General features: G+C 42.3%; 1 protein-coding gene across 1 annotated transcript in view; it reads left to right on the top strand.

Moving 5' to 3' along the window:
* LOC124804811 (cytochrome P450 4C1-like) overlaps positions 1–15,103 on the top strand; it is a 132,201-nt gene that overhangs the window by 106,162 nt on the left and 10,936 nt on the right. The window contains exons 6-10 of the mRNA XM_047265150.1: positions 4,418–4,544; positions 11,472–11,544; positions 11,627–11,736; positions 13,328–13,396; positions 13,475–13,646. Coding sequence (XP_047121106.1) covers positions 4,418–4,544; positions 11,472–11,544; positions 11,627–11,736; positions 13,328–13,396; positions 13,475–13,646 — 551 coding nt within the window. The remainder of the gene's footprint in view (positions 1–4,417; positions 4,545–11,471; positions 11,545–11,626; positions 11,737–13,327; positions 13,397–13,474; positions 13,647–15,103) is intronic.

Consider the following 15,103-nt stretch of genomic DNA (forward strand, 5'->3'; position numbering starts at 1 on the left):
CATTCGCAGTTGCGAATACGGTTAGACTCCAGCTCCACAATAGATCAGTGACAATGAAAATTTGTGCCGGACCGAGACTCAAACCTGGATACCCCGCTTATCGATAGAGATCGCCTCAACCACCTAAGTTACCGAGGACGCCTCCAGGATCTACCCAATTACCAGCACAGCGAGAGACTTTCATTATTACGTCGCGGCCTTGTCTAGGTATAAAATTGTATTTGCAGTGTCTGCGTTATACGATTTACTTTGCTATGCAGTGGACGGCAGCCGTATGAAATGAATTAAATGTAGTCGCGATTGCGAATACGATACATGCATGTATGAAGGACATTGTATAGTATGTCGTATAAAACAGACACTGTACATACTATTTGTGGAAATGCCAGACTCGAATATAGTTCCTGGGGAGGGCAGCAGTCTTTTCTCTACATGCAGTGGCACAAGTCTGGAATCGTTTCCTGATATGGCATTTTGACATTGGCCATCGTCCCTTAACTTTGTTGTTTTTGTGAACGGCTAAATGCAGAGGATAACTACAGCCATTGTGTTTCGCGAGGACATGAAGCTCTACTGTATGGTTTAATGATAATTATGGGAACTTAACCGGTAAACTATTCCAGAAGGAACATAGATATCAATCTGGATCACTTGATGAGGACTACTCGGTGTGATGCTGTCGTGAGAGAAATAGATCTGGCTGTGCACGATTCTAAACTTGGATCGCTATAACCGCAGAAAAGTAGTTTGAGAAAGATTCGGATAGTTGGAAGTTAGATATAGTGTGAATCTGTAAAGTGTACTGGCAAAAAGAACTAGATATTTGTTATGGTGTTTATAGTATTGTCAACAGAAAATCAGTTCGAATAAACCAGGAGAAGATATAATAATAACTGAAAACAGGAAAAGTGATGAGTGCTAAGAAAAGCATACTCAACGCCTTGTCAGACGATATAGACCACTCACAGCAGTACCCGTTCATATACCAACTATCTTAGTAGACGATGTGAAAATTTAAAAAGAATTGTAAGATTAGTCGTTTCGTTAGTGAGACGAATATTTAATTGTGATGGGGTATTGGAATTAGATAGTAGGAAGAAAAAAATTTCATAAGAGAACATGCACTTGGGGAAAAGAATGAAACGGGAAGCCGCCTAGTAGAATTCTGCTCGGATCACAATTTAATCATTCAAAATGAGACACCAGAACTTTTCCGATGAGTTAGATAATGGCAATACAGAAATCTAGAAAATAGTCTTTCAACCGCAAATTATTTCCTGGGGAACATATGGATTCCGAACATAATTGCTTGTTATTTAACTGCAGATGGAAACACAATAAATTGTGGAGATTGCTTATGGGTGGATTGAAAGAAGTAGTGATCGGTGAACGTTTCAGAGCGAAATTGGACACGATTGACCAACATGGAAAGACGCAATAGAAGACTAAGCTGTACGAGGTGAAATGATGGATTCAGTAAAGAATCGAACAGGCGAAAAACACTTCCTAATAGAAATACTTGGACAGCTTAGGCGACACTGAGTTTAACTGAAAAAAGGAGAGAATACAAGTAGCAAATGAAGCAGATCAAATCCAATATAAAAGTCTAAAATATGAGATTGACTGGAAATGGAAGATGATGTACAAACATGTATGATTACTGAGAAGATAGATGCTGCGTGTTGAAAGATTAAAGAAGCTATGGGAGAAAAGAAAAGCTGAAAAGTTCCTAAGCCAAGTAGTTGGATAACATATAAGATACTGAATATATTTGAGGAAACGAGAAAACATAAATAGCAAATGAAGCAGGCGAAATGCAACACGGACGTGTTAAACACAAGACCGACAGGATATGTGAAATGATAACACAAGTATGATTAGAGAAAATATGCGAAGCTGTAGAAACATGCATGAATATGAGGAACATAGACATTGCGTGCTGAAAGATTAAAGGGGCTATTCGAGAAAACAGAAGCAGTTGTGGAAATGACAAGCGCTCCGACGCAAAAATGGCCCTACGAACATGTGTCCCGAAATGGACGGTGTGCTTACAACGACAACAAATCATGTGGTGCACAAACCATGGACAAAATCCTTCCCGTAGAGAAAAATCCGTTTCTGGTAATCCTTGCACTCGTTGCAGGTGATAGGGATAGTAGCGGCTGTCATTCGGGATACACATAATGAAGCTTTGGCTGACATCGTGTTGGCGGGCCACTTAGCTGGAGTTTGTGCTAGGGTTCGTCTCAGTATCCTATAGAACCCGGTGCTCCATATCTGGTGTACGCACAGTCCTTCGCGTCCCTGCACGTTCGTCTGTCTGAAAGGACACATGATCACACAAACGTCCAAAAAGGGTTTGAAGTGTTGTGTGATGCGATTGGTGTCCATGAAGGTACTTGTTTTGGTGTAGCCGTGCTGCCTCTCAATCATTTCCATCTGTTATACAGTACACAAACACCACCTCGGCTTGTTACCGACATGAATACTGTATCATCCTGCTGCTTACAGTACGTTGCGACGATAACGCAGCCTGTAACACACAAGGAACACACGACGAGTGGTCAGAGAAACTTTCAGTAGTCACCGCCATCTACTTTGACAACGATGCGTTATCGGCCACATGTTCATAAGATCTCGTTTCTTCCATTTACAGTCAGTAATCAGTCCACGCAGTTCGTAGGATTTATTCATGTTCGCCAGGAAGAAATATATCGCTGACTTATTCCAGAAACAAATCGATTTCGGCTTTCCATTATGCAATCATCAGACCGCCTATGGTAACATAGTGGCTGTGCTTACATTACCAGACAAAATACCATGTAAATGCAAACCAGTATCAGCACCAACATATGTAACACAGCTATGCAACTGTAAACAGTGCGAAAGCTCAGATATTAGAGCATCTAAGATTACCTTAAGTGTTATAACGATTTACCTGAATGTATTTGTCCGGAGTATAGTCTAGTAAATAAGAGAAATGTGAACAGTCTTTGAACTGTATTGCTATGGAAGAATGCTGAGGGTTAGATGGGTAAATCGGATAACTAACATAGAATCTGGCTGAACTATTTATGGCACTACTTGACTGAAACAAGAGATACAGTAGCATGTTAGGTCATAACCTGAGGCATTAACGATCTGTCAGTTTGATACTGTAGAAAAGTGTGGGTGGGATGGGTAAAAATAGTAGAGGAAGATTAAAGCGTGACTACAGTAAGCACACTTAAGTGCTTATAGGTTGGCGTAGTTAGGCAGAGATGAAGAAGCTTGGCCGGGATAGACTAGCGTGCAGAGTGGTATCAAACCAGTATTGGGCCTGCAGAACACAACAACAAAAGGCTGCAGTCACCCACTGTCACTGAAACTCATTGACGTAGACAGTGGTATAGCTTGAAGTGGTCGACTCGTAGCGATCTCTCGTTCAGCACTGATTGCTGATACACCACGACACACACATTCCACGCTTGGAAGCATAAGAACTTACATACAAGTTTGCATACCATTTCCAAATTCCAATTTTATTCCAGCACGTATTTTTAATTGTCAACAGTGGGTGGATGGCATAGGTGTGCATAATTGCAGCCTTTTGTTGTCGTGGTCTGCGGGCAGAAGACTGGTTTGATACAACTCTGTACGCTAATCTACCCTGTGCAAGCTTCTTCATCTCTGCCTAACTACGCCAACCTATATGCAGTTGAATGTGCATACTGTAGTCATCCTTTTATCTTCCTCTAGTATTGTTTTTGTTTTGTTTTATAGAGCTATACGAGGCTCAAATTTTCGACTCATGTTAAGACCTGTGCATTATTCTTAAATACGAAACATGTTAGAAGAACGTGTTTCCTTGATGAGATTTCAATGCTGAATCCCTTTTTCTTCCATGTGCATGCACTTGGTATGTTTATTTTATTCTAACAAACATGTGTTACTGTGTTTCATAGACTTAGATACAGTCACACAACATACTGTTTCATGAAACGCCTTTCAGTGTGAAAATTATATAGATCAATATATTTTTACAACTATGACTGAACTTTAACTCTAAATGTAGCTGGTTTTAGAAGTGTACTTTTTGTACCGCATACTACACATCTTCAAACAGTTCACATTATGTGTTAGGTTGCACAACGTCTTTTCAGTCTTGTCTCCTATATTTGCTAGAGATAAAATACAAAATATGATGAAAATTAGAACAATTTTCTAGACTTTCCGCACTATACCATAATGCAGCAAATTGAATAGTGTTCCCACTAACGAAGACAGCTTTAGTGAAAAGAACAAGAACTGTTTTGAATAAGGTTAATTCTATATTTAAACAAAATTTGTGTAACTATTAGCAATTATAGCAACTACAGCTACATAAAATGATCGCTAGTCTATAGATGTGTTACGTCAGTTTCGATGTTTGTTGCAGCATTGCTGAACTTACAATCCGAAGAGTAGTTAGCCCATGGCTGCTGAATGACTTCATGTTCCGCATGTCTCCGTCAGGGAAAAAGTTCTACAAGCAGTTGGATGTTCTACATGGATTTACCAGGAAGGTAATTTTGCTTCAAAATTCGTGATCGGCATAAACATACAGTGGGCCATGAAATAGTTGCATAACCTGTGTTTTAGGATTAATTACATCTGCGGGTCTCTGCTCAGCGTGTCAAGGGTAGCACTTGGCACTGACGTGCCATATCTCATTGTTCAAAACGTTGAAATGTGTATGAAATCTTATGGGACTTAACTGCTAAGGTCATCAGTCCCTAAGCTTACACACTACTTAACCTAAGTTATCCTAAGGACAAACACACACACACACACACACACACACACATGCCCGAGGGAGGACTCGAACCTCCGTCGGGACCAGCCGCACAGTCCATGACTGCAGCGCCCCAGACCGCTCGGCTAATCCCACGCAGCCGTATCTCATTGTATCCACCCTTAAAACTACATTGTCGAGACAGTTTAGTTTTTTTTATAATGATGCACACGAAATTTTGAATTTGCTGACGAAATTTGGAAGAATAGCTTCTTGACAGCATGGACTGCGTGCTACTAATTTTCAACAAGATACGACGATTAATCGGCAAATTGTCCTCCTCTTAATCCACACAAATTATGAATATGTATGTATGTTTCACATCTCGTAAGCCATTAGACCTATTTGAGCCAAACTTGGTACAGATATCACTTACAGTCTGGAAATAATCGCTGTGGGGGTAAGAACGTCCCACCTATCAAAGGGGCGTTGGTGGAAATGTTCACGACGCTACGATACCCATTCTTTAGTCATCCTGTATTTGACAATGAGACCACTTTAAGGCTTGCAACAAACTTTACACATAATATCAAGCCTTTACGAAACTTTTCCTCGCTAATGACAACCGCAAAATGATGAAAGGATAAAAGTTTATCGCTTACTACATTTTCGAAGTTCATTCAGTAATACTGCTATTTGAAACATAACGTTTTAATTTGCTACTTCTTTACGACAACATGTATGCGTGACACATATTACACAAATTACATATATCACTGAATGTACTAGAAAAATTATACCATTGTACGACACTTATCGTAGTTCAGGAGATATTCCCAACACATTTCGCAGAGAGTACCCACATCTTCCATTGAATGAACCTACAAAAACACGTCATTCTAGAAAACATAGTTCAAGAGATATGGCGTCTTATAGTGAGATGCATGAAAAACTGACGTAACATGTATGACTTTTTAATTTATTGCTTCTTTACTTCCAACTTGTTCAGAACACGTTTCGCAGACAGTAGCCACGTATAACACTGAATGTATCTGCAAAACTGCATCATTCTACAGCACGTAAATCAAGAGATACAACGTCATAAACATTGAGCTACGAGAAAATGAAACAGCAGGGCTAGTCATACAGATGAAATATGTATATAAATATGTGTGAAACATGTTAAATACGTGTGACATGTCCATACGCTGGCGAAACCGCAGATAAAAAACTCATCCTATGCCACAGAAACGATTTAAAACAAATTTTGTACACATATTACTTGTAACACAGAAACAAAAGCTCATTGGGTGGAGAGGGAAGGGAGGAGGATGTGATGGGTAGCGAGGGGGAAGGAGGACAGAGGCACAAATAGGAGAAGGAGGAGGTGGAAAGAGAGAGGGGAGGAGGAGACTGACCAAGAGAGTGGGAGGAGGAATGGACAGAGATAAGGGATGGGGAAACCTGACAGAGAGAGGGAAGAGGAGGAGATGAACAGAGAAACGAAAGAGAAGGAAATGGACAGGCAGGGTGGGGGGGGGGGGGAGATGGTGGTGGTTGTGGTGGTGGTTAGTGTTTAACGTCCCGTCGACAACGAGGTCATTAGAGACGGAGCGCAAGCTCGGGTTAGGGAAGGATTGGGAAGGAAATCGGCCGTGCCCTTTCAAAGGAACCATCCCGGCATTTGCCTGAAACGATTTAGGGAAATCACGGAAAACCTAAATCAGGATGGCCGGAGACGGGATTGAACCGTCGTCCTCCCGAATGCGAGTCCAGTGTGCTAACCACTGCGCCACCTCGCTCGGTGGGGGGGGGGGGGGGAGGAGAGGTGGGCAGTGAGGAGGAGATGAATATCAAAGGGGAAGGAAGAAACATACAGAGAAAGAGAAGAGGAGAAGATGGGCAGAGAGAGAGAGGAAAGGAGGAGATGGACACAAGAAGGTAATGGGCTGCAGACAGACAGAGAGTGCTGGAGAGTGACCGGGTGAAGGAGAAAGAGAGAGTGGGGGGGGGAGGTGGAGGAGGACAATGACAAACAGAGGAGGAGGTGGACATGGAATTAGAGGGGGAGGAGGAGGTGGAAATGCAGAGAGATGGGAGGAGATGGCTGGAGAGTGGGTGGGGAGCAGGGTTGGAGGAGGTCGAAGAGAGTGGTGCAGGAAGATATGAACTAACAGTAGACTGGAATACATACGCCATGTACTCAATTAGTTACAAATAAAATAATTCAGTACTTAAAGCAAATTTGGGAATACTGAAGCTGCTAATGCCATGCCAACTTCTTGGATTCATGACACTATCAAAACTGCGGACATAAATTTTTCATCCGAATCTAACGTCTACAAAATACGGACCTTAACACGAATTATTGTCTCTTGAAGTCACGTTTGCTGGCGCCGAAATTCAAACTGTCACGTGTCACTTTGATCTAGGCAACGCAACACAGCAGATAAGTCTGTTACCACAGTCTATATTGCGAACAATAAGAGAAACACAGTTTCCGCTATCGGTAGACTAAAACCTCTTGACAAACTGTTAGAGAAATTTTAAATCTCCAACTCTCTTATAATTTGTCACATCGGCGCCGTCCGGTTTAATCTGCCGCATTTTTTAAGCAACTGAAACATCTATCCGGAATAAAATTCTGCAACCTGTGATCCCGATCAGTTCGTGCCAGCGTCTTCTGGTTCCTCGTTTGTGTTAATGCATATTTTCAGTGCGGGTTGAGGAAACAGCCATGTCAAGCCCGGGATAGGTTCTGGATACTCAAGTACGCGCCAGATGAACAGACGCCGGTAGCCAAGAAATCAAGAAATCTGTTCTGAGTAGCTATTTCCCTTTTTGGTTATACTACGTAATCAAACGTATCCGGACACTCCCAAAAACATACGTTTTTCATGTTAGGTGCGTTGTACTGGCACCTACTGAAGGGTACTCCATATCAGCGACCTCAGTAGTCATTAGACATCGTGAGAGAGCAGAATGGGGCGCTCCGCGGAGCTCACGGACTTCGAATGTGGTCAGCTGATTGGATGTCACTTGTGTCTCCGTCTGTACGCGAGATTTTCACACTCCTAAACATCCCTATATCCACTGTTTCCGATGTGAGAGGGAAATGGAAACTTGAAGGGATACGTGCAGCACAAAAGCATACTGGCCGACCTCGTCTGTTCACTGACAGAGACCGCCGACAGTTGAAGGGGGTCGTAATGCGTAATAGGCAGACATCTATTCAGACCATCACATGGGAATTTCAAACAGCATCGGATCCACTGCAAGTACTATGACAGTTAGGCAGGAGGTGAGAAAACTTGGATTTCATGGTCGAGCGGCTTTTCGTAATCCACAGATCACTCCGGTAAGTGCCGTACGACACCTCGCTTGGTGCAAGGAGCGTAAACATTGGGCGACTGAACAGTGGAAAAACGTTGTGTGGAGTGATGAATCACGGTGCACAATGTTGTGATCCGATGGTAGCGTGTGTGTATGGCCAATGCCCGGTGAAAGTCATCTGCCAGAGTGTGTAGTGCCAACAGTGAAATTCGAAGGCGGTGGTGTTATGATGTGCTCTTGTTTTTCATGTAGGGAGCTTGCACCCCTTGTAGTTTTGTGTGACACTGTCACAGCACAGGCCTACATTGATGTTTTAAGTACATTTTTGCTTCCCGACTTGAAGAGTAATTCGGGGATGGTGACTGCATCTTTCAACACGATCGAGCACCTGTTCATAATGCACGGCCTGTAGCGGAGTGTTTGACGACAATAACATCACTCTAATGGACTGGCCTGCACAGAGTCCTGATCTGAATCTTATAGAACACCTTTGGGATGTTTTGGAACGCCAACTTCGTGCCGGGCTTCACCGACCAACATCGATACCTCTCCGCAGTGCAGCACTTCGTGAAGAATGGGCTGCCATTCCCCAAGAAAACTTCCAGCACCTAATTGAACTTATGCGTGCGAGAGCGGAAGCTGTCATCAAGGCTAAGGATGGGTCAACATCATATAGAATTCCAGCATTACCGATGGAGGGTGCCACGACCTTGTAAGTCACTTTCAGCCAGGTGTCCGGATACTTTTGATCACACAGTGTATAATTCGGATTCAGAGGCACTTATCGTCGAACATCAGTAAAACCCACAACCGAAACTCCTTGAGTCCTGCAAAAGCGGTAGCCGTAAACGTTTTAGCTGGCAGCGATTTGTGGTCTTTACCTATACTTGTTAGAGAAGACGTTGAGCCCACAACAGGAAATGTTTCTTTGTGTCCTAATTAACGCAGTAAACTCACTGTCTGATAAACACAAGACATGGTCGGGTGCCAATGTAGCCTAGTTCATGTACACAGCATTGGCAGGTACGGAAATGATTAGAGTTTAGAGTTGCCACCACACACTATTACTGTTGTTTGTGGTCAGCGTTGTTACCAGTATACTCGTATAAGGGGTGTGATTGCTCACTGAGTGGGACACAGGGATGCCGCATACTTGTGTGAGACAACGTTATCAGCATCTGATGAGTTTGGGAGGGTCTCATTGTGGGTCTCTATTTCTTCAGCTGATCGGATTATGCAGTGTCAATATTTGTGGGGGATTCAGATGTACCCCAACGTTGTACTGCATGGAAACTTTAACGGCAAATATTACGTCACGTCGCTAAGAACAGTCTGCATGATGTCGAGGTGCTCTGTTGGCCAGCAAGATCTCCAGATCTGTCCGCTATAAAAGTTGTGTGGGACCAGCTCCGCTGTCAACTCCATCCCAGTGCCCCCGTATCCAGGATACCGAGGACCAGTTACAACAGTAGTGGGCCAGAAGGTACAACGGCCTTATGACACTCTTCCCAATCGAATCAGATTGGATTTATCTATCGGGCCCGCATTTCATTTATTGCCTTATTGGATATCTGTTACCTGGTAGTTTAAAACTGGTCACATATGTTACAATTGTTTTCAAGAAATAACGTAACCTGTTCCATATTACATGCAAATATTGTTTTCTACAGAGAAAAACGAAGTAACAAGAATGAATTAAAACAGTTAAGTAAAATATAAGCTCTAAATTAGTTGAAGGAGCGGCGGATGTTAAGTACAAATGTTAATAAATTAGAAGAGAATGAAAGAAAGATAGGAAGGGATGGATAAGATGGTTGCCCGCCACTCGCCTGCTCGGATTCCAACGAGCCTTTGCCTTTCGATTTGTCGCTACAAGTTTTACGTGTAACTGGACTGTTGTAAGTAAGCTGTTTAGGTATTTTTTTTATTGGTAACGCCACGTAGCGCTCTGTATGGAAATCACTGACTGTACTGTGTGCAGTCTGAGGCTGGTCGGCATTGTTGCAATATTCGCCATTGTAGTGTTGGGCAGCTGGATGTTAGCAGCGCGTGGTGTTGTGCAGTTGGAGGTGAGCCGCCAGCAGTGGTGGATGTGGGGAGAGAGATGGCGGAAATTTGAGAGCCGATGATCTGGACGTGTGTCCATCAGAGACAATACATTTGTAAGACTAGATGTCATGAGCTGCTATACATATTATGACTTTTGAACTCTATTAAGGTAAATACATTGATTGTTCTCCATCAAAATCTTTCATTTGCTAACTATGCCTATTAGTAGTTAGTGCCTTCCGTAGTTTGAATCTTTTATTTAGCTGGCAGTAGTGGCGCTCGCTGTATTGCAGTAGTTCGAGTAACCAAGATTTTTGTAAGGTAAGTGATTTGTGAAACGTATAGGTTAATGTTAGTCAGGGCCATTCTTTTGTAGGGATTTTTGAGGGTCAGATTGCATTGCGCTAAAAATATTGTATGTCAGTTTAGTGATGATCAGAATAGGTAAAGGGCGAAATGTCTGAGTACGTTCAGTTCTTCACAGCTGTTTGAAAATCAAATAATGTAAGAGGTTTATCAGCACAGTAATTCATTAATTTTTCTAAGGGGACGTTTCACTGTTTATGAAGGATAATTATTTACATTTATAAGTACTGTGTTGTGTTGATTAATCGTATTCTTAATTTCCCAAATTAACTGCACTTTTAAACCGAGCTTTCGGACACAGCAGCCAGTCTTCTTATATAAGTTACACCCAAGACGAGAAAGCTCTGTCAGGCCTATATTTTCGCGTATATGATCAAAGTTTTCAGGAGATTTCCGTTCAGTGCAGTGCCAATACCGGAACCAATCTTCCCTACCAGATATTTCCAAGTGGGATTTCCTGACAAGGAGGTCATAGGCTCAGGAGTGAAAGATAAAAAATCTGCTGAAAGGAGTGTGTCGATTCCTATCGTCAGTATCTTGCAAGGGAAAATTATAAGTGTAAATAAACGGTCATGTTGAAATTTGGTGGGTGTGTGGAGGGGGCAATAAATCTCTACTGGAAACTACTTGTCAGGGCATTACACCAGCAACTTCACGCAGTTACATATCAGAGATACATTAAGTTGCTCTCTTTATGCTCCTTAAAGTACCTTCTGTGTCATGTTAAACATGCACGTACTGAATGGGAAGCTTATTTGCCTTACGTCTTACTCATATGAATGAGTATGCTTTCTCGACTTTTTGGTGCGGTGAGAGCAGCCGAAGTAATCCTGCGAAATTCGTCTTTTCTTGTAACAAAACCCGGTATTTCGCATCGATTTGGTCGTTCAGAGGATGTTAACGTTGACGATCAGCCTTATAGCCACACTTGATCTTTAGCAGATGTATAAATATCTGGTTTTTGTTTCAGGTGATTCAACAGAAGAAGCAGTCGAGGAGGGCCAGCAAAACTGACGAAAAGTTGGCGCAGTACGATGATCTGGGTGCGTGGGTTTGCTGAAGTAATCAGATTTCTTATTGCCATAGTACATGCATCGCCATTTATTGTCGTGTCTATGTTTACAGGGAGAAAGCGGCGTGTGGCGCTCCTGGACATGCTTCTTGTCGAGTCTGAGGATGGGAAGAAACTCAACGACACAGAGCTGCAGGAGGAAGTGGACACATTTATGTTCGAGGTGAGTCATGTGTACTTCGCTGCACGCGATGCTGCTTTCCCAGGCAATTAGTCACCAACTCCAACACACTGGATCTCATAGCCAGTAAAACTGTCAGCTTTCATTACTGAGATATGCATATACTGTGGACCACAACTAATTTCGCCTGTGTTTTTTGGTAATGTCTCTGGCTACTTCCCTCGGAGCCGTTAAATAGCTTTTATGCAAACGCGAGCAATTTTTCTTGCCTCTTTATGTATAATAGCACAAGTCCATGAGATTACTTACTGCGAAATTATATTAACCTTTGCTGAGAAAATTAACATGAAGTTTAATACTTTTCCACACGAAGAAATGATTTTAAAGTGTGCTTACTGATTCAACGTTAAATCTATTTATCTTGGTAATGTATGGTTTCTGTTGACTGATGGCTTAGGGTACTGCAAATGAAAATGTGTTATTCTATAAAAGGTAATGTTTTCAAGACAAGTTACCAGACAAAATATTATTACGTAGAGTATTCTGCTCAATATATTACTCATATTTAGGGAAGTCCAGTTCCTTAAGGGCTCTGTCTCCCCATTATCAAACCCATTAAAATTTTCGTTTTGTTAATAAGGGAACAAAAATCAGTAAACATTACAATAGAGTAGTATTACTTAGGCTAATACATATAGTTTACTGGCATCTTTTCTCTTAAAGAGAGTGAGTGACTCCTTTGAAAATTCTTAGGTATGGTCGAAAGCATTAAGTGAATACTGATTTCGAGTTCTTTGCCTGACCTTAGGTGGGGATTACTTTGTTACAGAACATCGTTAGAGTGCTAGACGAAGGCGTCTCTACACACTGAGAAGTCGCTTTGTTCTCTAATTCGAACATTCGAAATCCGCTTGGGCTGCGTTAGCATGCATTACAGTCCGCAAATGAATATGCTAAAATATTTCTGTTCAGTTCTTCGCTTTTTGTTAAAGATGACTTGGATCATTCTGCGAGATATGCTACCTACTTTACGATGAGCTATTGGAGATGAGGTTAGTTCATTCAGTGCCGACCATGCTGATGTCGCTTTGAATTTAAAACTACTAGCTCTTCTATAGACCATACGATCAACAACCAAAAATTTCATTTTCGTCGTGAAGAATATGTAATTATGTGATCCGAGTAGAAGCGTAGGACCTGCTTCTTCCTAATTCTGATTCTGCAGTGAACCACCGTTTTGCCTGTTATTTTCAATGTACCTACGTCGTACACTGAATAAAGGAAAATATACCTACACAAGAGATGTGAACTGTAATCGTACCCCTTTCCACCTCCATTCGCTACCCTCATCTTACTTCAAGCAGTTTTGTTTGTCTACAGGAAATGAGAAATTCAGTGAGCAGGCTTCTTTTCGTATAGTGATGAACATCCCCCAAATCTGTAAGTGTGATGTCATAGTGTCTGTGCCACGAAACTCGTCGTAAAGACTTACAAACCACGTGACTATCACTACCACTTACTGAAACTAATGTGCTCCCCCCGATATTCTTTGAAATTGGGAAATGCACAAGCCACTTAATCAAGTGCGTTCCATTCTTCCAAGCTCTCGCATTAAGAGCAATGTCTGTCGTAGGGTCACGACACGACCACAGTTGGCATGTCGTGGGTCCTCATCCTGTTGGGGCATCATCCAGGCATACAGGTGAGTCCTTCTACAGAGAACTTTACAGCAGAGAGAAGCGACTTTGGACGTTAATAAACCATGTTCCTTTGTTTGCAGGAGAGAGTTTACTCCGAACAGAAGGACATATTCCAAGATGACCCTGAGAGATCACCAACAATGCAGGATCTGCATAACATGAAGTATCTCGAAATGGTCATCAAGGAATCCCTGAGACTGTATCCCAGTGTACCATTCATCGCTCGTAGGGCCACGCAAGATATACAGATAGGTATGTTCTTCGGACGACTTATGAGAGATATTTTATAAGCAGTTAATTTTCGAATAAAACATAATTTTAATAATAATGAATAATAATTTAATAACGATAATAATTTTAATACCATGAAGCGCCAAAGAAACTGGTGTAGGCAAGAGTATTCATATACAGAGATACGTGAACAGGCAGAATACGGCGCTGCGGTCGGCAACGCCTATTTAAGACAACAAGTGTCTGGTGCAGTTGTTGGATCGGTTACTGCTGCTATATGGCAGGTTATCAGGATTTAAGTAAGTTTGAACTTGGTGCTATAGTCGGCGAACGAGTGTACCGTGAATAACAGGTATCCGGTAAAACATCACATCTCCGACATTGCTGCGGTCGGAAAAAGATCCTGCAAGAACGGGACCAACGACGACTGACGAGAATCATTCAACTTGACAGAATTGCAACCATTCCGCAAATTGCTGCAAATTTCAATACTGGGGTGTCAACTAGTGTCAGCGTGCGAGCCATTTAACGAAACATCATCGATATGGGCTTTCGGAGCCGAAGGCCCACTCGTGCACCCTTGATGAATGCACGACATAAAACTTTACGCCTTCCCTAGGCCCATCAACACCGAGAGTGGACTGTTGCTGACTGAAAACATGTTGCCTGGTCAGACAAGTCTTGTTTCAGACTGTGTCGAGCAGATGATCGTGTACCCTGCAAGTCAGCATGGGACTGTTCAAACTGGTGGAGACCCTGTAATGGTATTGGGCTTGGGCAGTTGGACTGATATGGGACCCATGATACGTCTAGATACAAGTCTGACAGGCGACACGTACGCAAACATCCCGTCTGATCACCTGTGTCCATTCATGTCCATTGTGCATTCCGACAGACTTGGACAATTCCAGCTGGACTATGAGACACCTCACTAGCCCAGAATTGCTACAGAGTGGCTCCAGGAACACTCTTCTAAGTGTAAACATTTCCGCTGGCCACCAAACTCCCCCAGACATGAACACTGTTCAGCACACCTGGGATGCCTTGCAACGTGGTGTTCAAAAGAGATCTCCACTTCCTCGAATTCTTACTGATTTATGGACAGCCTTGCAAGATTCATGGTGGCAGTTCCCTCCAGGATTACTTCAGACATTAGTGGAGTTCATGCCACGTCGTGTTGCGCCACTTCTGCATGTTCGCCGGTGCCCTACACTATATTAGGCACGTGTACCACTTTCTTTGGTTCTTCAGTGTAAAATAGAATTAACTGCATCAGTTTAATTTGCTTAGGGTTTGTGTCACTGAAATACTAACTGGTGTACGTATTTCATTGTAGATTATTGAGCAACTGCTATACAGCCTGAGTAATATAAGTTGCACCCTGTCATTTCAATTATTGTCCTATGAGCCTTCTGGTGTTACCTAAAGTTAGTATTCAAGAACGACTGAGACTTGGGAGCGCATTTACTATTGTATTA

This window comes from Schistocerca piceifrons, chromosome 7 (genome assembly GCF_021461385.2).
Source record: "Schistocerca piceifrons isolate TAMUIC-IGC-003096 chromosome 7, iqSchPice1.1, whole genome shotgun sequence".
NCBI classification, from domain to species: domain Eukaryota; kingdom Metazoa; phylum Arthropoda; class Insecta; order Orthoptera; family Acrididae; genus Schistocerca; species Schistocerca piceifrons.